At 38.0% G+C, this 24,860-nt stretch overlaps 1 protein-coding gene across 3 annotated transcripts in view; it reads left to right on the forward strand.

Annotated features, from left to right (window-relative positions):
* The window catches only part of LOC131677903 (carbonic anhydrase-related protein 10), a 319,983-nt gene that overhangs the window by 287,152 nt on the left and 7,971 nt on the right, over positions 1 to 24,860 (forward strand). For all 3 annotated transcript variants that reach the window (XM_058958004.1, XM_058957995.1, XM_058958014.1), the window contains 4 exons: positions 23,817 to 23,953; positions 24,016 to 24,228; positions 24,288 to 24,605; positions 24,670 to 24,853. In XM_058958004.1, the coding sequence (XP_058813987.1) occupies positions 23,817 to 23,953; positions 24,016 to 24,228; positions 24,288 to 24,605; positions 24,670 to 24,853 (852 nt within the window). The remainder of the gene's footprint in view (positions 1 to 23,816; positions 23,954 to 24,015; positions 24,229 to 24,287; positions 24,606 to 24,669; positions 24,854 to 24,860) is intronic.

The following is a 24,860-nucleotide window of genomic DNA, read 5'->3' on the forward strand; positions in this document are numbered from 1 at the left end:
GGTACATTTTTGCCTTTCTCATATAGTAATGTTATGCAATCACTCTAAAAATCGTCAATCGGCCCGAAGGAAGTATGCAGTGAGGGGTTGCTACTTTAAAATTAAAACTAGTTTAAAATTTCTTAACAAGTTGAAAATTTTCGGCAGGACCTGGACCTCCCGGATCTTTCTCCATGATCCGCCGCTGGTTTCAAGCGATGTTTCAGTATCACATAGTATCTCAAGATCGTGGCTGTCGATCCATTGTATGTATGTGCAAATCGTACTGAACATGTAATATTCATTTCCACCATTGTATTGAATATAACCAGCCATGGAATCATAGTCTGGACAAATGAGAAAAGCACAATTGCACCACTAGGTGGATTAAAACAGGTTTTTATTTTGGGAATGCGTCGAGTTGAGACGAAAACGTAATATGATTAATAACGAGAATAACACTTTCTGAATGTAGAGAGAAATTTATGAAAAATGACGATTTCCATTCGATTCTAGCAGGTTCTGATCGATTTTGATGAGCATTTGATTTTTGTTGTATGACCAATTATATGTATAGGTCAAATGTTTAAAAACAGTAATTTAAAGTCAAGATAGCATCATTTTGAAACAGCCAATTTCGGAGGTTTAGTATCTTCGATGAGTTTTACAAACGTTAAACATTTGATAAAATAATTTTGACGGTATATCGTCCAAGAAATTTTTATGGTGAATTTTCTCAGGCTAATATTCATGACTACAATAAAGTCTCAACAAATTCGCTAGACACGAACTCTGTTACTATTTTCTGAAAAATTAATTCTGCATAATTTTAAAACTTCAAAAATTACGGTTTCGGAAATATGCCGTTTGGACAGTATGATCGATTTTCATCAAACTCCCACCAAACCGAATTTCTGGCTACGCCGCTGAATTCAAGTAAGTAGAAACAAAGTCGTTCTACAATTGTTCACAAGAAACTTTTTCGAATGCTGAATATCTATTATAATACATTGAAACCCCGATTTTATCAACCAAATATGAACATATGTTTGATGTGCTCTAGCAGACGAACAAGACTGAATTCGAGTAAATCCTTTCTTGAGCATGTTTTCCTTATCATGAAGATGGAAAAATGCAAAAATGAAAAATTCATCATAATCAGAAATAGTTATCAGACTACATCATCACATTAATAGGTACATTTCATTTTTGGAGATTTTTTTATTGCATCGAACTACAACAATTTTTAGGTAGTTTTCAAAGGGTTATTTTATAGACTTCTTCCAAAATTTGGCGAACCTATTCCAATTCGTATACCAATTAATTGGTATACTTAATGGTTTATATGTTACAGATAGAGAAAATACTGAAATTTTCAGCTTTTTCCCTACACAATATTACGAAAGCTTATTAAACAATTTTTCCTAATAAGTTTGTGAAAATTATAAACTCTTTGAAATTTTTTTATAGTTTAATTTTTTATTTAACCGTGATTTTTTAATAAATAGTGACCATAGCTTCACAACGTAGTCTATTTTTCATGGCTTGCGGTGAGCACGATCTCTCGAATTGCTGAACTGAAAATTATGGAATAGAAATTAATTTTTAGTATTCTTTACAGATTTAACTCGCCGCCCAGATAGCTCTGAATTAGACCCGCTGGTGCCCTAAGACGATTTTGCTAGATTTTCAGAGCACTGTGCACCCAGTGCATTAACGCAAGTGACGGAAGGTTATCGAAAAGATTCGTAAAAATGAAAATTCCAGTAATGATGATGATTTTCCCAAACGGTTCGTTTTCGAGAGGTTTTTATTTGTTCTTTGGCATTAGGATTAGCGATAATAATTCAAATCAAGGATACTACTGGGAAGTCACCTTTAGAAAAAGTCGATGTCGAAGTAAAATTTGGAACTATGCACGCATGCACTTCAGAGATAGCGTGATATCAGGAGCTGCGATTTCATTTCAACGCTTTTTTGTGAAAAGGGCGATACTTACAAATGTAAAAATAAGGCTTTTTTCATACATGCGAATGAGGGCTTTGAAACGCAACAAATTAACCTAAAAATTTGGATTCTACGATATTGCTTTCTTAAACTACAGCAAAAAATACAACGGGCGAAACTGTATTTTAGTTTGTTTATTTAAAGTTTCGCCCTCCACGCTCCATGCAAACAAACAGGGCGATACTTTTTTTGATATCAGTTTAGAGGCGAAACTGTTATTTTCGTATTTTTTTAGGATTATCAAGCTGATACCAGCTGTAAATAGTAACAATGATCGCTATTGAAAAAACCCGGACGAAATCGGTGGTGTAGAACGGTAGTTATTGTAAAAAAACGTAAGGGCGATACTTCAATGCTGATAGGTGGGACCGAAAAAGTAAACAATCGCCAAAGTGGTGATACTATCATTTTATCAATTTCAATAGCAAAAACAGATTTTAATTTAATAATTTCAAATACTTTATGAAGTTTTGGGTTTCGATCCCTGAATCATGCAATCTAGGATGTAAAAAACACAATAGTTCTTAAATAGGAAATAAAACCAAGTCTGGAAATATTCACTGTTGATTTTCTTTGAATGGTATCACTGCTAGTATCGCCCTTTTCAAGAAAAAGCGTAGATTTCTTAGTTCTCAGTCGCGTTGCAAATTTGAGTAAAGTATAAACTTCAAATCGATTCAAAAAAAAATTCGATTTTTTTGGCTCAGTATAATATATAACCCCTTCAGGAAAATTCAGTTTTCCCACCACAATTTAGATATTTTATTAATAGAGCATTAACAATAATTCGTTTGTATGTCCATTTTATGGGCCATTTTTTCGCTTTCCCATTGATTTGGTTTGAGATTTCTAGCACTGATGTTGTCCTATGCTGATTTGAGCGATTCTCTGGGTCCTGCCACTATCCCATGTAGTAAGTGTATTCATAAACATCGCGAAGCATCAAGTTCTAAATGCTCTCAAACGAATATATGGTTTGAGAACATTTAGAACTTGATGCCGAAGAGTGATAAGAGTTATAAGAAATGTCTCATCACACTGTTAGGTGGATTAAAAACGTTTTTCTAGTGTAACGACATATAATTAACAAGGGACTGGAAGATGAAGTATTTTTCAAATATTAAGAGCCATAGTACTCAAGGAAGAGCAAGTATTTGAAGTAAGAAAGTTTAGAAAAGTGTGGAGTAGGGTCAATGAACAAGCTTAGAGTTTCCCGGCTACTTAACTCTTTGTCTTCTGCAACGCAGGAGTCAGGATCTTTTGGCATTAAATGCGAATCACCTGAGTCTGCGGCATGTCCGGACAAGCTTAAAGTCAATTTAATGACTTATGCTGTCGAGTTGAGGAATGGATAGATATAGAATCATAATTGCTGCTGAGTGAAACAATAAAATATTTAGCTTACTGCAGGATTAAATGCCGCACCGTACCCATATCAGTAGAGGAATTATGGGTAAAACAGACACCCCACAACTTTCCCTAGAAATCAAATTTTTGTTCATTTCATAATAATACTTTATTATTAGTACGATGGAGAGCATTTGAAGAAATAATTGTGTTTACGTTAGTACGTCGACTGTCATAAAAATAAACAAAACATGCTACAGCAGCGTTTATACTAGTCTGGATGTAAGATTTTGTTGGTAGATTTTAAAGTTTTAACTGACCAAAAGCTTTTCAAATCACTCCTTTTTAGTACCTACTATTATTGGCCTTTCTTATGATCAACAGGGTGATTGCAAAATTTATACTGAACAGAATCAGCCATGGACACCTGATGTTTATGTATACGGAAAAAATGTTCTCAAAATTAATGTGAAGGTGAATAAAGTGCCATGAATTCTGTAACAACCGCACAGTGTTTTAAAACGTCGATTTCGTGCTCAAAATTAATAGCGTCTAAACCGTTAACTTTAGAAGTATAGTTTATTTGGAGAAGTTGTTGCCCTTGTGATTGCGCATCCACAGGAGTTCATTGTTCAGTGATTAATTCACCTATAAGTGATATACGAAATTTATTTTCGGAACTAATTAAGGTAGAGACTTTGTGTCTTAGGCAAAGCTGTAGCAAATATTACTACAAAAGAAATTGCTAAAGACACCATATATCTAGCTTCAATGGTTTAAAAGTTATGGAACGTTTTATATGGAAGACCCCTTAAAATTAATTTTCTCATGGTAACTTTTTTAGACATTCTCCTATCTTCTAAAATCTTCCACAACTTGTTTGTTGTATCAAAACACATATTTTTTCCAAACAAAGTTACTTCCTATCTGTTGAATTTAAAAAGATATACCAAATTTTGCGATCTTTTTGGGTAACTCCCACCTTAAATAACTCGTTAATGAGCAAACAACATCATAGCATATTGAAAGTTTTAGCTTTTTACTTTCACATAGTGGTCCGATTGTTAGTCGACGCGATTCTTTTGACCTATAAAGGCTTAGGTAGGAGTATGCAATAAGGGGTTACTTCTTTAAGATTAAAACTAGTTAAACATTTCTTAACAAGTTTAATATTTTCGACAGGGTCCGGACCCTCCGGATCTTCCTCCTTGATCCGCCGCTGATTTCAAGTGATGTTTCAGTGTCGACACATAGTATCTCAAGATCTTGGCTGTCGATCCATTGTATGTATGAACAAATCGTACTGAATTTGTAATATACATTTCCACCATTGTATTGAACATAACCTGCCATGGAATCGGAGTTTGAAGAAATGAGAAAGGCACAATTGCACCACAAGGTAGATTAACACAGGTTTTTTGTTTCGTGAACTTCCGTAACGATTTTCGCCATGTCATTACCAAATCGATTTCCTGTACGTGAAAAACCAAAGGTTGACTCGTGATTTTATTCATGGATTTAGTAACATTATTCAGAGCCCGATTATGCAACGTGAACTGATTTAATACATCATGAACATGATCTAGTTGTCGTGGTTGTGAATTAGTTCACAAAATCAAGAATATTTTCTCGTGAGCTATTTCACAAAGCTCGAAATAGTAAATCATTGTGAACTGATTCATGATTCCTAGTATATTAGTCACAATTCACCATTCGTACTCGTGTATTAATTCACAAAATCATGCAGTAATAATCATCAAAATGTGAACGGGTTCATGATTTCTAGTATAATAGTTACGCCTAAACATGCGTGCCCATGAAATTGTTAACAAAATTCACAAAATTATAAAATATTGTTCATGTATTCATGAAATGGTTCATGATTTCTAGTATGATAGTCACGACTGACCACAAGGTTCCTGAAATAGTTCTCAAATTATAAAAATTTTCGTTTATTCTTGAACTGTTTCATGATTCCTAATACATGACTCACGATCTACGTTGATTGCTTGTTATATTTAGAACTTATCCAATATTATGCAACTCTGCACATTGTTTTGAAATTTTCACGTGAACTGTTTTACACAATTTGGATTTTGTTTATTGAGTAATGTCCACCTGCTAGAGACTGGTAATAGGGTGATGAGCCCATTTTCGGCGTGTTTCTATTGTCACCATACCCATTTGAAGCCGTTGGTTAGAGCAGTGTCTGCCATCTTTGTTCAACGCATTGAGTCAAATGGTAGCGCAACAATAGGGACACTCGTTTCGAGTTTTTGCTTCACTCAAACACGAGAATTTCACTGTTTTCAGCGCATTTGTGTTATTATATTGGTTCTTAACAACGAAGTAAAGCAGTTGATGTCAATTTTTGGGCATTCCATTGATTGTGAGCCGAGAAATTGATGAATTAGTGAGGCACCCTGCTTAGTATGGTGAAAATAGGCACTTTACCCTAGGTGCGAGCAGCAAATATAAGAAAACTATTAGGATACGAACGCTATACAGAAAACCCAAACTGCGCTGACACCAAAAATACATTATAGATCCATAATTTGTGTTCGTGATATAGTTCACAAAACAAGATACTGCGAATCAGTCACATCTGTATGATCCAGTTCGTATTATCACGTCGCTCTGAGTAAAAAATCCGATGGTAATTAAAAACAGCATTTCACGATAGGGCGAAGAGAAATTACGAATATCATGATAAAACTGCTTATGTCATGAACACTACTCCACCTGTCAAATTCGTAAGTGTGCTCAAAAATAAACTATCACGAAAATGTCCATATAAATTACAAAAATCATGATTACGATTCTGAATTCATGAACATTAATCACACTACTCGTGACCAAAATGTCGAAAATCGTGCATTAAATCCTGATGTCATAAATCACTCTAATTCTGATTAAAATATAACGATAACGCGAATATACATAACGAAAAGTGTGGCTAAGATCCAGAGATCATGGACATGAATCACACTACTTATGACTAAAATATTAAAAATCATGACTAAGATTCTGAAATCATCAACACAAATCACTCTATTTGTGACTAAAATTTCACGATGATGTGAATATAATTTACGAAAATCGTGACTAAGATCTAGAAATTATGAACATAAATCGCTCTACTCTTCGAGAAAAATTCAATAGTAAGCTCATGAATAAAATATTGCTGCAACGTGATGAGAAATTACGAAAACCACGACAAAGCTCCTGAAATCCTGAGCATTGTTCAACTACGGGTTTTTTGGTCGATATCTTCTATCTATCTATCTATCTATATATATATATATATATATATATATATATATATATATATATATATATATATATATATATATATATATATATATATATATATATATATATATATATATATATATATATATATATATATATATATATATATATATATATATATATATATATATATATATATATATATATATATATATATATATATATATATATATATATATATATATATATATATATATATATATATATATATATATATATATATATATATATATATATATATATATATATATATATATATATATATATATATATATATATATATATATATATATATATAAAAGTCAATGTTTGTATGTATATGATTTATAGACTCCCAAACGGCTTAACCGATTGCTGTAAAAATTTGCACATGGTAGGCGTTTGTTACGGAGCGTGTTTGTGTGCTATTGGTTGGGGGTTATCTGCCCGCCAGATGGCGCTTCGGAACAAATTGTGTTTTCCTCCTATTTCGAAGAAAGTCGCAGCAAGGCGCGATGGGTATTAGCTAGTCTATATATATAAAAGTCAAAGTTTGTATGTATATGATTTATAGACTCCCAAACGGCTTAAACGATTTCCGTAAAAAATTATACACAGTAGGTATTTGTTATGGGGCGTGTTTGTGTGCTATTAGTTGAGGATTATCTGCCCGCCAGATGGCGCTTTGGAACAAATTGTGTTTTCCCCCTATTTTGTTGAAAGTCGCAGCAACGCGCGATGGGTATTAGCTAGTAGTTTATATAAACCAGTGTATCCCTAAATCATTAAAAACTAAACATGTCCAGGGAACAACGGCAGTAAACAATACATTAGAATTTAACGCCATGTATATTTTTGACAGGAACTAGTTTTTTGAAAACACAAATAGTTTCATGAATACGAGGTTTGTTATACATAATTTTAGGAGCTTGTTCACGATTTTCGTAAATCGTTCAGTTAAAGAAATCGTAATTCTTCATGAATGTATGAACTGATTTTTTCCGCGTATGAGAAAAACGCAACAACTCTACTCGGTGGATTTAAACGGGCTATTGCGAATCATAAATGTTTGACAGCATGAATAAAAGTAAAGGCTAGCTTTTACTTTGTCGAATACAGTGCATGCTTTAATCGTTTTCATTTAACCCAACCCACTGTTTACTTTATTTTAGACTACTTTATTTTCGAGAATTTACTACTATTTGAGCACATTATTCATCCGACCTGTCGTTTTTAGTTCGATGAACGAAAATGAAATCTTTCGTTTTAATCACAAAAAATAGTGTCGCTTTCGACGATAAATTTTGTGCAACGTGTACTAAAAATTTGCAATTACGAAAATATTCGTTCTTCAAGTCGCCATGTTTTAGTTCGTCAACTGAACGAAACCAACTATTTACGATGCACGAAAATGCTCGGATTTGTTGATGAACATATTCGAATCAGATTTACGAATAAATTCATTCAGCGATTTTAATTTTTTGTATACATCATTATTTTGGGAAATCTTCAGAAAAAAATCGTACATATTACGAAAGATGCTCGTAAATATTAAAAACATCATTTCATCAAACAATTCGTTTCATGAATGAAACAGATTTGTAATAAGCCAACGAAAGTCGTTTTGTGTTTTTTTTTACGAAAGACTCATAATAAATGAAAACGTTCCCATAGAACTACGAATGACTTATCATATGTACGAAAATTTCGCATATTTTACAAAAGTTTGCTGTATGCAAACTATTCTTAGCAGATTTAGGAGTATATATTCTCAGTGAAACCAACTATTTCAAATGAGTAGGATGATAATAGGAATAGGGTAAAAATAGTCCACCATTTAATACTGATTTAATAGGGAAAGGAAAATACATTGTAGCACCGAACACTTTTTCCACAGTTTCACAAAAGGAAAGAAACATTCTAGATAGTTTTGTGAAAAAGTGTTGCATTTGCAAATCTCCAGGTAGATCAGGAGATTTCAAGCGTTCTGTCCGAATCGAACGGATGATTAAACCGGCGTACGAGAAATTCATCGACCCCCCGCCTCCGCACCGCGACGAATCTTTTGCTGAATAGAGGCGTGCCGGCGAGGTTTCTTATTTTTAGAAAAGTAATTTTGTTTGTTTATTAACAGATACAATGTTCCAAGAATAATCACAACTCAACTTTAATACACCGAGATCTAAATACGACGTCTTAAAATTACACATCTGAGTGAAGTCAATTAAAAACCGTAAAACAATCCGTTGTGATACTGCGATTTCCTAACAATCTCTGAAAATCTCTGTGGAAATCATCTGCTATAGTAATACTGTAACGATTCTACTAAACACAACATTCGACAACGCTTTCGAATGCCAACCGTCCTCAGTGCTTGTAATGTAATCACAATCTATTTTCGGCACTGTTACGCCAAAAGTCAATCCGAAATAATGTCTTCATCCCGACTATGACTACACTTACTTTCGTTTCCGGTCCCAAAAGTCAAAGTTCTGACAAATGATCTCACTGTTGATTGCATGGGTTATCCACTTTGCTCTGCTTATGGTTTCCCGAGCGGTCGAGTGCGGGAGAGTGGGAGGGGCGGAAGGTTTTTATTTGGCGAAAGGAAACGGATTCGGCTTTCCACATCCTACCATCCAGCTTGGTTTAGTACTTTATCATCTTATCGTGTTAGTGCTGCGAATTTCGATTTTTTGTCTGTTTGTTGAGTTTAGCCACTTTTTCTCCTACCACAGCTCACATCTTGCTATTCGGGGTTCAACAAAAGAACATCTTTCTGCAAGGATTTTCATGTATGTGCTTTGTTATGTCATTTTTTTTCTCCCACCCGCGCCTTCGAAACTACAAAAGCGGGTGAAAAAATGATGTACTACGGCAGGGACACAACCGAAAAAGGGATTTGAGTAACAAAATAAATCTTATCATTGCTTAGGTATTTTGTTGTTGTTGTTGGAGGGCGTTCAAGAACAGTATTGATTTCGGATCATCGATCTTAAGTGCTTCGGAAAACATTTCATCTGCAGTTGGGTTTGTTCCGAGCACTCCACACTTCAAGTGGTCTGGAACCGCACTGTTTGTCTCGATTGCGAAGCAAGGAGAAAGAAAACAATTTTCTGCCTTCATGCCTCTATTGTCACAGTCGCAACCATTGTCGGTGTTCGGTTGGTTGTGAGCCAAAGGCAAACACCTCTAATGCATAGGTACCACTTCCAACCTAGAGGAATGTCAACTATTCAGTGGTCTACGTGGTCATCACAGATCACACTCGTTTCAAGCTTTGGACAAAAACTAAAAGCACTCGCATGTAGGCTGGTACCTACCTGCAGAACATACTGGTAGACACGGGCTGTGGTTCAAACAGTGAAAGGGCAGGTCATGACATAGCGCATCCTATTCGATTTCCGTGCTGCCTGGTCTAAATAATAATAATAGTAGCCTGTGCGCGGGTTTATGTGGGTTGATATTATGAACCGTTAGATGAAGAACGATGTTACGACTGCGAGAAGGCGTGAGCTACGGTGTTCCATTAACAGATATTATCTGAAAAAAATACATGACCATTTTGTAGTTGGATTCTTCCGCTGTAGCGCAACTCGGATGAACATTTTTTTTTGCCGGGGTCATAAAATACAAAACGTGACTTACAAAACTTTTCTGCCCTTTACGCAAAAAATGTTTTAACCCAATTTTTCTCTATGAAGTAATATAGCGAAACGCATTGGTCCGTTGGCCGAATCATAATAGGATTTCACTGTTTTCTCATCAGCTATCAGAGTTTCTGTGCTTCTCATAATATGAAGTCGAAACGGACGTTCTTGATTTACAAAAAATGTGATCAATACTCAATTTTAAGCTGATTATTAAAATTCTTGCTGTCCTAAACTACCCATGATCGCATAGTTGTCCCGTTTTCTATGGGATTTCCTATCTTTATGGGACTGATATGCGATCATGGGCAGTAAATAGAAAATTGTGCAGGCGCTCTTAAGTCACTACTACTAGGATTCACCCATTTGGAAGAGACATGCACTTTGTAGTAAAGCTGGCAGGTTCAAATTTTGAGTTATCGGGATTCATTAAGATCCTACGGGATGTTCAAATGATAATGTTCTTTCGTGAGCTTGGACTTGTGCGACCACCACTGCTTGCTACTCTGTTGTTGATCGGAACTAGCTGCAATTGTACAGATATTCAATAGATGATAATGCCTGGGAATAACAAATCGTCCTTCAATGTACTACTCCTGGTAATCTAAAGTTATTTATTGATCAATATCGGTATCAGCCAAGCCCGAACGTAGATCGCAGCAGGAAATAGAAGGAATGTTAGTCCTATACTTGCTTTAGCTAGAGGCCGTATATACTACTGCGTACTACACAAGTATCACGGTAGCAGATTGTTAATAGGGATAGGGATTCGAAATTGTACTGGAGTTTGCGTGCGATTCAAGATTTTGGGAGTCTCTGGGTACCAGACCGAAAAGAATTGTTTTACTAATTTAACAACAATGTGCTGAAATTATAAAATGCAGTAGATGCAAGATTTAAAGAACGGACTCCTGGTTTAGCGGCAATTAATACTATAGTGCGTGTACAACTCAAAAGCATATAAATGCACTAAATACAATAAGAAAACTTATTATAATGAGCATGACTTAACATTCCGCAAATTGGTAGCTGGTTTTTAATCGTTCTAGCGAAATGTTGATTTTCAACTCATACATGATTAAACAGTCGCCATTCCACTCAGACGTCATCATGTGTATTTACACGCAAAATAAATTTTCTATGGATTAGTCCCCTAGCTCAACAATAAAAAAACCTGTTTTAATCCACTCAATAGTGCGATTGTGATTTTCTCATTTATCCAAACTATGATTCATTAGCTGGATATGTTGAATATAATTGTGGGAATGTGTATTACATTCTTATTTTACTAAGCACGTATACCATGACTACCACGAAAGTCGACGCTGACACACTTCGAACAAAAAAGTTTTATATATAATTAGCTTAAGTATGAGTGGAATGTTATCTTCATGTGATCATTTTTTGAAATGCTGGGGGAATGGGTTGGAAACGAAGGAGGTGAGAAGTTAGTAGAGTGAGCGTGGTGGATGCGACAGAAATCTTTTAGCTTATATCGGTATGCGGAGTGGACGAAGGGAATGCGTGTGTGAGGGTGGCACCAGGTGGAAGGCGAAGGGGAAAAACGGGGAGATGTAAGGGTACGGGGGAGGCAGTGGAGATGCACCAGCCTACTGCATATTAGACTTGATTGGAGAAAATCGGTTCAGTCATCACCGAAGAATCGATATGGCTTTAATAGTGGCATAGAGGCGCAAAACTAAGTAAGGTTGTACTCATTTTAATATGTATTACTTAGAGATAGAATGGCCGGAATTGTGAGAATGAAGAGACGGTGAAAATTTACCTTTTTATTGAAAGCACTGACAAAAAATATGCCCTCAAGCAAGAATCGAACATGCGATCCCCGAGTCTTTAGTTGGGTAACGCACCCAATCACTCTGCCATAAAAAAACTGAGATGATGTTATCGCAGATTCCCGACAGTATTTTGATCACCGCCACAGCCGCATTACCTAGCAATGGACCCATCGACCCCCAATGTCTCCTATAAGCAAATCGTAACCTCTCCCTCTCCTTGATCGGCCAAATCTCTCTCGCATTCTATTTTTAGGTCCAGTGGACTCCGTTCAAGCTTGAGCTATTACTATAACTGTTAGCATCTCATCATCACAGTTCCTCGCTGGCTGAGTTGTTAACACTCGGAATACCAAGGGGGTCTAAAAAAATGGGAACGCTTACTTTGACCGGTTTTATCTCCACCGTTACATAATCGATTTTAAATCTGTCTTCACCAATAGAAAGATATGTCTTTTGTGAATACGTCAAATTAAAAAATAGAAGAATAGAGTTGTTTACCGTAAGTTACAGTAAAAAGAGTATAACAAAGTCAGTGAGAAAAAAATGGGAACGCTTCTTTGACTTGCCATATCTTAGCTGTTTGCTCACCAATTTTAATTCTTTCTTCACCATTGGATAGGTAAATCTTTTATAAAAACAGTGAACAAAGAATGATGGAAATCAAATTTGTATATCTGAAGTAATTGTAAAAACAGTAATTGAGAATCAGTACAGACGAAATGACTTTTTCTGTTCAAACAATCGTATCACGACCGTTTGTCAACCAATTTCAATTTTCCTTACACCAATGCAATCCTTAGAGCTTCTAGACTTGTAATATATGCAATAAATAGTAGATTTTCAAAAATTACTATACTTTTTCGAGCTTTTAGGAGATAGGATTTTTACAATGTACGTAGCATACGGTTGATTGAAATTCTTTGCGACTTGTTAGATTCACGGTTTGAAAATTACCTGTTTACTCAATAGTTCTACATATTATACATGGATATTGTTATATTAAAATGATTGCACGAACATGGAGAAACACATTATTGTATGTAAGTTACTAAATAATAGAGTGTGTTAGGACGATTCAGTAAATACGAAGAAGTTCAGAATTTTAAAATATTCGCCATATAACTTTAAATTTGAAGCGATGACCTATACATTTAAATACACCAGTCGATTGTAATTGATGGCGGCTACAATTTCTGAAAAAACACATTTTTATATTTTCTCAAAAAATAGCCAAAAGTACGTAGAAGTACAGAAATTCCATTTAGTTGGCAAATAACGTCGAGTTCAAAGTGATGGCCTATACCTTTTTATATACCAATCGATTATAATTGATTTTGGTTACAATTTCTGGAAGAACGATTTTTATATTTTCTCAAAAATAGACTAAAGTACGTAGAACTACAGTAATTTCATTTAGTTGACAAATAACTTCAAGTATTCAAAGCTATCACCTATGCAATTTATACACCAATCGATTGTAATTGAATTTGGCTACAATTTCTGAAAGAACATATTTTCATATTTTCTAAAAAAAATAGCCAAAACTACGTATAAGCACAGAAATTTCATTTAGTGGGTAAATAACGTCGAATTTTAAGGGATGATTTATACTTTTTTATACACCAATCGATTGTAATTAATGGTGGCTACAATTTCTGAAAGAACACATTTTTATATTTTCTCAAAAGATAGACAAAATACGTAGAAGTACGGAAATTTGATTTAGTTGGCAAGTAAGGTCAAATTCAAAGTGATGACTACACGTCGTTATTTGCCCACTAAATGAAATTTCTGTACTTGTACGTATTTTTGGCTATTTTTTGAGAATATATAAAAATTTGTTCTTTAAGAAATTGTAGCCAAAATCAATTACAATCGATTGGTGTATACATGGAATAGGTGATAGCTTTGAATACTTGAAGATATTTGTCAACTAAATGAAATTACTGTAGTTCTACGTACTTTTGTCTATTTTTGAGAAAATATAAAAATTGTTCTTCCAGAAATTGTAACCAAAATCAATTATAATCGATTGGTATATAAAAAGGTATAAGCCATCGCTTTGAATTCGACGTTTTTTGCCAACTAAATGAAATTTCTGTACTTCTACGTACTTTTGGCTATTTTTTGAGAATATATAAAAATGTGTTTTTTCAGAAATTGTAGCCGCCATCAATTACAATCGACTGGTGTATTAAAATGTATAGGTCATCGCATCAAATTTAAAGTTATATGACAAATATTTTAAAATTCTGAACTTCTTCGTATTTACTGAATCGTCCTAACACACTCTATTATTTAGTAACTTACATACAATAATGTGTTTCTCCACGTCCGTGCAAACATTTTGATATAATAATATCCATGTATAATATGTAGAACTATTGAGTAAACAGGTAATTTTCAAACCGTGAAACTAACAAGTCGCAAAGAATTTCAATCAACCGTATGCCACGTACATTGTAAAAATCCTATCTCCTAAAAACTCGAAAAAGTATAGTAATTTTTGAAAATCTACTATTTATTGCATATATTACAAGTCTAGAAGCTCTAAGGATTACATTGGTGTAAGGAAAATTGAAATTTGTTGACAAACGGTCGTGATACGATTGTTTGAACAGAAAAAGTCATTTCGTCTGTACTGACTCTCAATTACTGTTTTTACAATTACTTCAGATATACAAATTTGTTTTCCATCATTCTTTGTTCACTGTTTTTATAAAAGATTTACCTATCCAATGGTGAAGAAAGAATTAAAATTGGTGAGCAAACAGCTAAGATATGGCGGGTCAAAGAAGCGTTCCCATTTTTTTCTCACTGACTTTGTTATACTCTTTTTACTGTAACTTACGGTAGACAACTCTATTCTTCTATTTTTTTAATTCGACGTGTTCACAAAGGACATACCTTTATATTGGTGAAAACAGATTTCAAATCGATTATGCAACAGCTGAGATATGACCGGTCAAAGTAAGCGTTCCCATTTTTTTTACCCCTTTACCCCCAACTAGAGACTGGGAGATCGCAGGTTCGACTCCTGCTTGAGGACATATCTTTTCTCAGTGTTTCCAATAAAAAGGTAAATTTTCGCCGTTTCTTCATTTTCACCGTTCCGGCCATTCTTTTTCTGTTTATTTTCTAGTGCACACGTTCTTAAAATCTTGAAAAAAGGAAAAAACATGACTCACGTCAAAGCAAGGATTATATGTATTACATCATTCGGACATCACGATGTTAACAGTTTATATAGGAATTTGCTGTGAGACCGCACTCTTCAACCCGTAACTCCGGAACCAAAGGTCAGATCAACTGAAAATTCAATACCAGCTTACGGGAGCCTTATACCTTTCATTTGAAATAAAGTTTGTGTAAATCGGTTCAGCCATATCTGAGAAACTAGTGTGAGTGTAAATGACATACACACATACATACATACATAGGGGGCAGCAGGGATAGGAAGAACAGGAGTTCAGTGGCTTAACGACTCCCCAGACCTACTGCGAGTTGGGGAGTCTTGCTAGGATATGGTTGGGTTTGGACTGGCCTCTGCTAAGCCTCTAAAAAGCCATAATTCTGAAAGCAGCTCCGACGACGCCTAAAAAACTCTAGCATAACCTCACTGTTCGCATAGATAATCATGGGATCACGAGAGGCGAGCAACGAGTGGAGATAGCAGCCCGGAGTTGGAGCAAGGAGCGGTAAGCTGCAGAGATCACCGGTAACGCCACTGTTAGCCACAGCGAGTACCAGCAGCGGCTTGATACAAAGTGAGCCACGAGGAAACCAAAGTGAGCTGGGGTTACTGAATCGAGTGTTCATTCCGAGGTCAGGTAGCGACACTACCCAGAATGACTCACATCTTGGAAAGTCGTACTCGATGGGGAAAAAGGCGACGAGCTCTATGAGTTCGTGAAGGACAAGCACAATATGCACACCAAGGTGAATCAGCTAGTGACGAGCATCAAATCGGCCGTAAAAGCTACTGAACGCGAGCAGGAGGTGCTCTTGATGAAACTGAATCAGTCGAAAAAGCTCTGCTGGAAGCCGACGAAACTGAGGTGACACCACAATACTCGCTTGGAGAAAAGAAAGAGGCACACGCTGGGGGAGCAAGATGATCCGAAAAAGCAGAAGAGCGAGTTGGAGGAGAGACCAACGAACGCAGGAACGTTGGGGAAGACCGTGGTTGGTGCATCGTAGGAAGCCAGCAGTCGAAGCGGGAACGGAAACAAAAGGAAGAAAAGAAGAAGGAACAGGAGAATAACGAGAAACGTAAGCCTTCTTGGGAGAAGTACAAGGGCGATACACTGATTCCTTCAAGATTTTGACCTTAAGCGAGCTCGTTGCTAAATGCTTGGGCAGCGAAGCGAGCGTGAGAGCCCTTTTGCAGGAAGCCGTAGTCGAGATAACGACCGTAGAAGGATTGAAAGGTGCACTGATCGAGCAGTGCAAACTAGATGTACCGACGACTATCCGGATTTGGAAATCGTATAGAGGCACTCAAATGGCGGCGATTCGACTAACAGTGCACTATGGTCCCAAAGCTGTATTTAGGAAGACAAAACTGTTTGCGCTGAAACCGTTGGTTTTAGATATATAGTATCTTCGGTAAACTTTGTTAGTACTTTCATGCCGACTTTTTTATATTAGTTGAATTAGGGTGGTCCTTGTGGTTAGGGTGTTCAAAGTATCAACTTCTTAGATATGTAAAATTCAGCTACATAATGTTCTACAAAGTTATAAATAAATCAAATTTAATCAACTTTTCTTAAGAGACTATGTGGCTATCTCTAATGGTTCATGTGCTATAATTTTTGCAATCTTTAAGGTGGGGTGGCTCTTTAAAAATTGGTTTTCAATTAATATCTTTTTATGTGTTAATTTCTCGCTAATACTTTGTTCTAAAAGTTTTTAGAACTTTTGTAAATACACATTTTTGCCGAAGCAATGAAGTTTCTATCTCTTTTGTTTGCATAGTTACAGGCGATTTTCAAAACAAAAATGGTTTTTTCGAAACTATATATCTTCCAACATTGCAAATGGATTTTCAATCTTTTAATTTCATTTGAAAGATCGAAACTTTTGTAGTTTTTGGTGAAAAAATTGCGGGAGCGTTATTTCTGTAAAATAAATAATTAATTTTTGAAAATGGTGTATTTTTCAACAAAAATCGTTCATAACTTTTCAAATAGACGAGATAATAACTTTGTTACTTCAGCAAAAATCTTCGCCATGCAAAGTTCTAAAAGTGCTACAAACAAAGTATTTACGATAAATCAATGTATAAAGTGACAAATGAAAAATAGTGATTTTAAGAGGTCACGTTTTCATCGCTCAATCTCTTATGGTAAAATCAACTGAGAAATAGTCAATGTGTGTTATAATGAAAATCTATTGAATATGTGACACTTTTTGAAAACACATTTTACCGCACAACTGCATGTTAGCGTGAATTCACAATAGTGTTAATAGCGTACTATAGTAAACTCTAAATAAAAGTTATCTATTACGGGGCCAATAAAGCAAGTACCGTCATCATGCATTATATAGATGCTAGGGAATTATGCTTTATGAGTTATTTTACCAGTTCGCGGTTAGCGATTTTCAGACCTCTTACTTTTATTTGTATTGAAGTAACAAAAAATTGAGAATCTTTCTTTAACTTACCCACAGCCGCCATTATAGTCGATAATTAATTTATACTTTCAAACATTGCATAAATGTTGGAAAAGCATACAATAATTTCCGCTGCTATGAATAACAAACTCGTTTCAAGATTTTATTTTAAGATAACAAGACGTGAACTAAAACATTTTCTTTCTAGCACTCGTTTTGAGCACTAGTCCAAACCAAAAAGGATTTACTTAGATGACTTTTGTTGGCCGATTTAGAATTAACGATAGCTTGCAGCTAACACTACTGTAAATCCACTGTACTATTTAGATGTACGGTAGATTGTTCTTTCAAAAACGTTTACAAATCCAATAGAATTGCCATGACATTCGGTATTATCACACTCAATGACTATTTCACAGTTGATTTTACCATAAGAGATTGAACGTTGAAAACGTGACCCCTTAAAATCACTATTTCTCATTTGTCACTTCATACATTGATTTATCGTAAATAGTTTGTTTTCAGTACTTTTAGAACTTTGTATGGCGAATATTTTTGCTGAAGTAATAAAGTTATTATCTCGTCTATTTGAAAAGTTATGAACGATTTTTGTTGAAAAATGCACCATTTTCAAAAATTAATTATTTATTTTACAGAAATAACGCTCCCGCAGTTTTTTCACCAAAAACTACAAAAGTTTCGATCTTTCAAATGAAATTAAAAGATTGAAAATCCATTTGCAATGTTGGAAGATATATAGCTTTGAAAAAAACCATTTTTGTTTTGAAAATCGCCTGTAACTATGCAAACAAAAGAGATAGAAACTTCATTGCTTCGGCAAAAATGTGTATTTATAAAAGTTCTAAAAACCTCTAAAACAAAGTATTAGCGAGAAATTAACAAATAAAAAGATATTAGTAGAAAACCAATTTTTAAAGAGCCACCCCACCTTAAATATTGCAAAAATTATAGCACATGAACCATTAGAGATAGCCACATAGCTTCTTAAGAAAAGTTGCTTAAATTTGATTGATTTATAACTTTGTAGAACATTATGTAGCTGAATTTTACATATTTAAGAAGTTGATACTTTGAACACCCTAACCACAAGGACCACCCTAATTCAACTAATATAAAAAAATCGGCAAGAAAGTACTAACAAAGTTTACCGAAGATACTATATATCTAAAACCAACGGTTTCAGCGCAAACAGTTTTGTCTTCCTAAATATAGCTTTGGGACCATAGTGCAGTGGTCGTTGCCAACAAGCTGGCGGAGGTTGGCAAGATAAAAGTCGAATGGTCGGTTTGCTCGTTGAGGGTCGCTCCGCGAGTTACCACTGTGTAGAAAAAGTGGAGAAAAGGGATTTGCTAGAGACTGCACGAAGCAACCAAGGCGCATGATCTGCAAGTCGGAGGACGGAAATGACCACAAGATGGGCGGCTTCAAGTGTTCTGTGTACATAAAGGCGAAGGATTTCTCAATCATTGGACATTGTACAGCAAATGTTGTGGCAGTCAACAACAGAAACGAAGTGCGACGTTGCAATTATTGCAGAGCCGTATGGTGTTCCTCCCGATATCGGTGACTGGGTGGTGGATAGTGCAGAGCTGGCTGTAATGCAAGTAATGGGCGGTTTCCCTGTTCAAGATAGTGTGTGGTGGATACACACACGAAAGTTTCGTGATCTCCAGGATCAACGGCCTATTCGTCTGTAGCATCTACGCTCCCCCAAGGTGAACATCAGAGCAGTACAATCGGATACTGAGAGCAATAACCGACTCGTTAGTCGGACGAATATCAGTTGATGTAGGAGGAAATTTTAACGCTTGGGCCGTGGAGTAAGGTATCGGGCTGACCAACGCAATTGCTCATGGATAAAATGAATTGGTGAGTTAGTGAGCAGTACACACATAGCGACCACCAGGCGATGCAGTACACCATTGGTCGGCGAAATTGTTGTATTGTTACGCGGAGAGCGAGGACTGGCGAGCGAAAGTGGAAAAAAAAAAAGGATTTCGATAAGGACCTTTTTGTGAAAGCACTTCGTGCTGACAGCCTCGCTCCAACTTCGAAAGCCAATGAGCTGTCGGAAACATTAGCAAGGGCGTGCGACGTAACAATGCCGAGAGAAATGGAGCTGAGGAACTGCGGCTTGTTGGTGGAACGAAAGGCTTAACATATTCGGTACTGCCTCCCTGAAAATCAAAGGACGCGTTCACAGAGCATGATCTGAGGTAGTCAAAGAAGAGTGCAAGACGACATTCCGGGCGACTACGGTTGCTTTTAAACGCGAGATAGTGCTTAGTAAGTACACCTGCTACTGTACAGTGTAACTGTACAGTGAAGTAGACGCTAACCCCAGGGCGCTTACCGTTTCGTGATGGCCAAGACCAAGGGTTCAACGACGTCAGCTGAAATAAATTGAAAAATATCTTTTGAGAGTCTTTTCTCGGAGCACTACCCAAACGCATGGCCACCTACACCGAACGTTGATATAGACGGTGGAAATGCGATAATCGAGTCCTCAACGACGAGCTCCTTGTAGTGCCAGAAGAGTTGAAAGCGAGGAAAGCTCCCGTTCCGGACAGTATCCCCAACATGGCACTGAAGACCACGATCCTTGCGTTTCCGGACATGTTCAAGATAGTTCTACAGAAATGCCTGGCCAAAGGCTACTTCTCTGACAGATGGAAGGCCCGGATGCGGATGTTGCTGCCAAAACCAGGAGATCCAGCATTGTATTGGCCTACATGCCTGCTGAATACTTTTGGTAAGCAAAAAGAAAGCATCGAAGCAAAAGAGAAGGGGTAATTGCTACTGCGCCGCGATAACGATAGACATGAAGAACACGTTCACCACTGCTAGCTGGAAGTCGATCGCCGTAGCGCTGCACAGAATGCAGGCTCCGGATTATCTGTGCAAGGTTCTGAAAAGTTACTTTCAGAACCGAGTACTGGTCTACGAAACGAACATGTGGAAGAGGTCGATTAGGGCCACGGCAGGCGTACCTCAGGACTCCGTACTCGGCCCAACGCTCTGGAATATAATGTACCACGGAGTGTTAACACTGGAACTGCCCAATGGAGTTGAGATCGTCGAATTTGCACATGGCGCTGTCCTGACGATAACCGGTGAGACCCTTGAGGAGGTGGAGATGTTGACGGAAGTGACAATAGGTATCGTGGAAACCTGGATGGTTGACGTCAAGTTGGGGCTGGCTCACCACAGAACTGAGGTAGTGCTGGTCAGCAACAGTAGAAAAATCCAGCGTGTCGTTATCATCGTCGACGAGCAGGCACCTGGAAGTGATAGCTGACGATCGGTTAAATTACACCGGTCATGTCGACAATGTATGTTAGAAGCCTGCAAGGATAACTGACGTATTGGTAAGGATCATACCGATCAACGGAGAAGCAAGATGCATCACGAGACGTCTCATGGCGCGTGTTTCATCCTCAATACTGAGGTATGGCGTACCGGTCTGGACTGCTGCGCTGAACTCAAAGCGGAACCGGACGAAGTTGACAACATTTTTCGCCTAATGGCTGTTCGTGTAGCGAGTGAGTACAGAACGATATCGTTGGAGGCGGTATGCGTAATTGCTGGCAGGGATGTAATGCACCTCAGAGCAAATAAAGAGAAGTATAAAAAACGCTCTTTGCACTTTTCATGCGAACTACCGCTCTTCTTTTTCACAATAAACCTCTTCACTCCGGTATGTGTTGCTCCCATACGTGCATTCTACTCCATGACTGCACAACACAAAGAGTAGAAATAAAGAGGCTCTTTAGTGTGCATCTTCGTCCCACGCGCACGGAAGTAGAGAATGCAACAAAAAACATTTTAAAAACGTTTTTCCGATCAAAAAAGGTGGCTCTTCAAGGTGACTCTTTGAACGAAATTGTGCAGCTCTTGGTGCACAGATCCTACTCTTTTTCGTTTTCAAGTTTCCTATTCTGCGGTCGTTCTGCACATCGCAGTGTTTTTGTGCTGCTCTATTTTTAATCGGTGTATTTCGCTCTTTGTGGCACATTGTGTGAGAAAATAACAAGCCTGATTGCCGGGATCTCTCTGGCTGAGGACGTGGAATTCTACCAGCGGAGAAATGCACGTATTGCAAGGAGAATGGTCCGAACGGACTCGTTGGCTAAGTGGCAGCAAGAGTGGGATAATGCGGAGAAAGAAAGGTGGACCCACCGACTCATCCCAAATCTATCTGCTTGGGTACATAGGAAACATGGAGAGGTGAACTTCCATTTGACGCAGATTGTGTCAGGGCATGGATGTTTCTGGAAGTACTTGCATCAGTTTGGACATGCTTTGTCATTCCTTTTCCTGGAGTGTGTGAACGTGCAAGAGCCACCGAAACACGTGATCTTCGAATTCCCTAGGTTCGAGGAAGTCCGAAGGGGTATGTCTGGTATAACAGTGGACAATATCATCGAAGAGATGTGCCACGACGAGCATATGTGGGACACGGTCAACAGAGAGGGTTACTAGTATACTATCCAAGCTCCAGAGGAAGTGTCGAAGGGACCAACAAAGTAGCGTCATTGGCTAGAATGCCGCTGTGGAACCATAAGTCGGGTTTCGGGAGAAATTCTGCCTGTGGGGAACTCTCCGACGGTGTAGACTGGGTCCGGTGAGCCCGTTGAGTAGAACGTGACGTAGCACCGGGTTCGGGTTATCGCAGCGCTAGTGAACCGGACGTCTGGCTTCACCGGAATCGCCGGACCGACTTCGACACCCTACCGGGTAACTCGTGAGTAGGCTAGATCCACCGCTTGGGATTGGACCGAGTATACCGCGTCGAATAGCTAGCAGTGGGTCGATGGGGCGCCAGTAATCCGGAAGCAGCGCTCCACCCGGAATCGATCAGCACCTACTTTCTGGCCCGTTAAGTAGGCTAGGACCACCGCCGGGGACTAGATCGAATAGATTGTAACGAAGCGGGGAGCTAAATGGCTCACAGAAACGTACATCGGTATCGGGAGCAATCTACCGCCGGGAAAATCACAGTAGGGTGGATACACGACAGAAGCGTGACGAAATGGGGAGCTAATTGGCTCACGAAACAAACCGCGGTACCGAGAGAAATTCCGTTGACGGGGAACTCTCAGTCGGAGTAGGATAATATCTGAGTTGATCTCGATAAAGCTGAGAGCTAAATGGCTCAAGGAAGCGGGTATTGATGTCGGGGAATATTCCTCCGTTGGAGAACTATCGGCCGGTGTAGGGTGAGTTTACCGTTGCGGACTATTCAAGTAAATCGTGATAAGGCCGGGAGCTGAATGAATCATGAAATCATGAGCTAAATGGCTCATGGAATCAGCACGTAAATGGCTCACGTGGACAAGCGGCGACGAAGTAGATGGAGACAAGAAGCAAGAAAAAACTAGAGAGTTGAATCAAAGCTCATAGGTCGAGCCATTTCATGAACCAAGCGAGGATCCGAGGTGGAACAGACGGAAGAGGTGCGACAAAAGCATAACGATCCCCCCACGAAGTAATACCTTGACGTAGTTCTGTGGGGAAGAAGAGCGTAAAAATTAAGGTTTGTTTTTAGTGGTTAGGCACGAACTTGAGTCGTGAGTCCCACTTTGTGCCAATAGACTACAGGTCTGTCTTTTGAAACTTTATAAAGCTTTTAAAAACACACACACAGAGATATTGTGCCAAATCGTCGAGCAGTCGATTGGTATATTAGACTCTTCTAGACATACAAAAACGATGATTTTTTGGTCCATGTGACCACGTATATGACGGCCCCTAAACCGATTACTCATAATATATACATTGAAACACGGCTGTAAACTTTAAAGACAAAAGGTTTTGTTGATTTCGATTATAGAGGTTTTAACCAAGCAACACTTGCAACATGTAATGGCCGCGGTTTGTTGCATAACCATTAACTTTTGCTGGAGCGCTTTTTTGGTTGCTAAATCAGTTGAATAATGGTTGATGCACATTTCTTTTCAACTTATTATGTTGCAGAAACTGCTAGTCAACAAACGGTGTTGTTTGGGTAATCTGTGCGTCTTGTTACTTCCTAGATATATGTAAAAACTGGGCTAATGCAACTGTCACTAAACAACCCATGTTCTTCATGTTATTCTGCTTCCAGGACCTGCCTTCTGGGGCCTTATCAACCCGGAATGGTCGCTGTGCAACAAGGGTCGCCGTCAATCACCGGTAAATTTGGAACCGCAACGATTGCTGTTTGACCCAAATCTGAGATCTGTGCACATCGACAAGCACAGAGTGAGTATGACTTTGAGATAATCGTAAGCAAAGCAAATAATTCAGGGAATCTCATTCAACAGATTAGTGGCACGATAGCCAACACTGGTCACAGTGTGATCTATACCGTCAACAACGAGACGGCAGGTTCGAATGGAGCACCGCAGATTCCAGTAAATCTAACCGGGGGTCCTCTATCTTACCGATATCGATTCCACGAGATTCACATCCACTACGGTCTACACGACCAGTTCGGGTCTGAGCACAGTGTGGAAGGCTATACATTCCCAGCGGAGGTGAAAACTTTTCTTTCCCATTCAATTTTGAACTCGAATCAACACTTTTGGTTTTCCAGATCCAAATCTTCGGCTACAATTCGCAACTGTATTCAAACTTCAGCGATGCACTCTACCGAGCGCAAGGAATCGTCGGCCTAGCGATCCTTCTACAGTTAGGTGATCTGTCCAACCCCGAGCTTCGAATGCTAACCGATCAGCTGGATAAGATCCGGTTCGGGGGAGATGAGGCCTTGGTAAGAAGATTGTCCGTTAGGGATCTACTGCCAGATACGGAACACTACATGACCTACGAGGGATCGACAACGGCTCCCGCCTGCCACGAGACAGTGACGTGGATTGTCATGAATAAACCAATCTACATCACGAAACAGCAGGTAAGTCATTCATCAGTATAGCTTCGTATGGTGTTGCTGCAATGAACCATTCGTCTAACTACAGATTCACGCTCTGAGGCGACTGATGCAGGGTGGCCCGGACCATCCAAAGGCTCCACTGGGGAATAACTTCCGGCCTCCGCAACCCCTGCTGCATCGTCCCGTGCGGACGAACATTGACTTTCGAAACAAACAGGAAAAGGGGGGTAAAATATGTCCAACTATGTACAAGGACGTTCACTATAAAGGTTAGGT

The sequence above is a fragment of the Topomyia yanbarensis genome, chromosome 1 (assembly GCF_030247195.1).
Source record: "Topomyia yanbarensis strain Yona2022 chromosome 1, ASM3024719v1, whole genome shotgun sequence".
Taxonomy (NCBI): domain Eukaryota; kingdom Metazoa; phylum Arthropoda; class Insecta; order Diptera; family Culicidae; genus Topomyia; species Topomyia yanbarensis.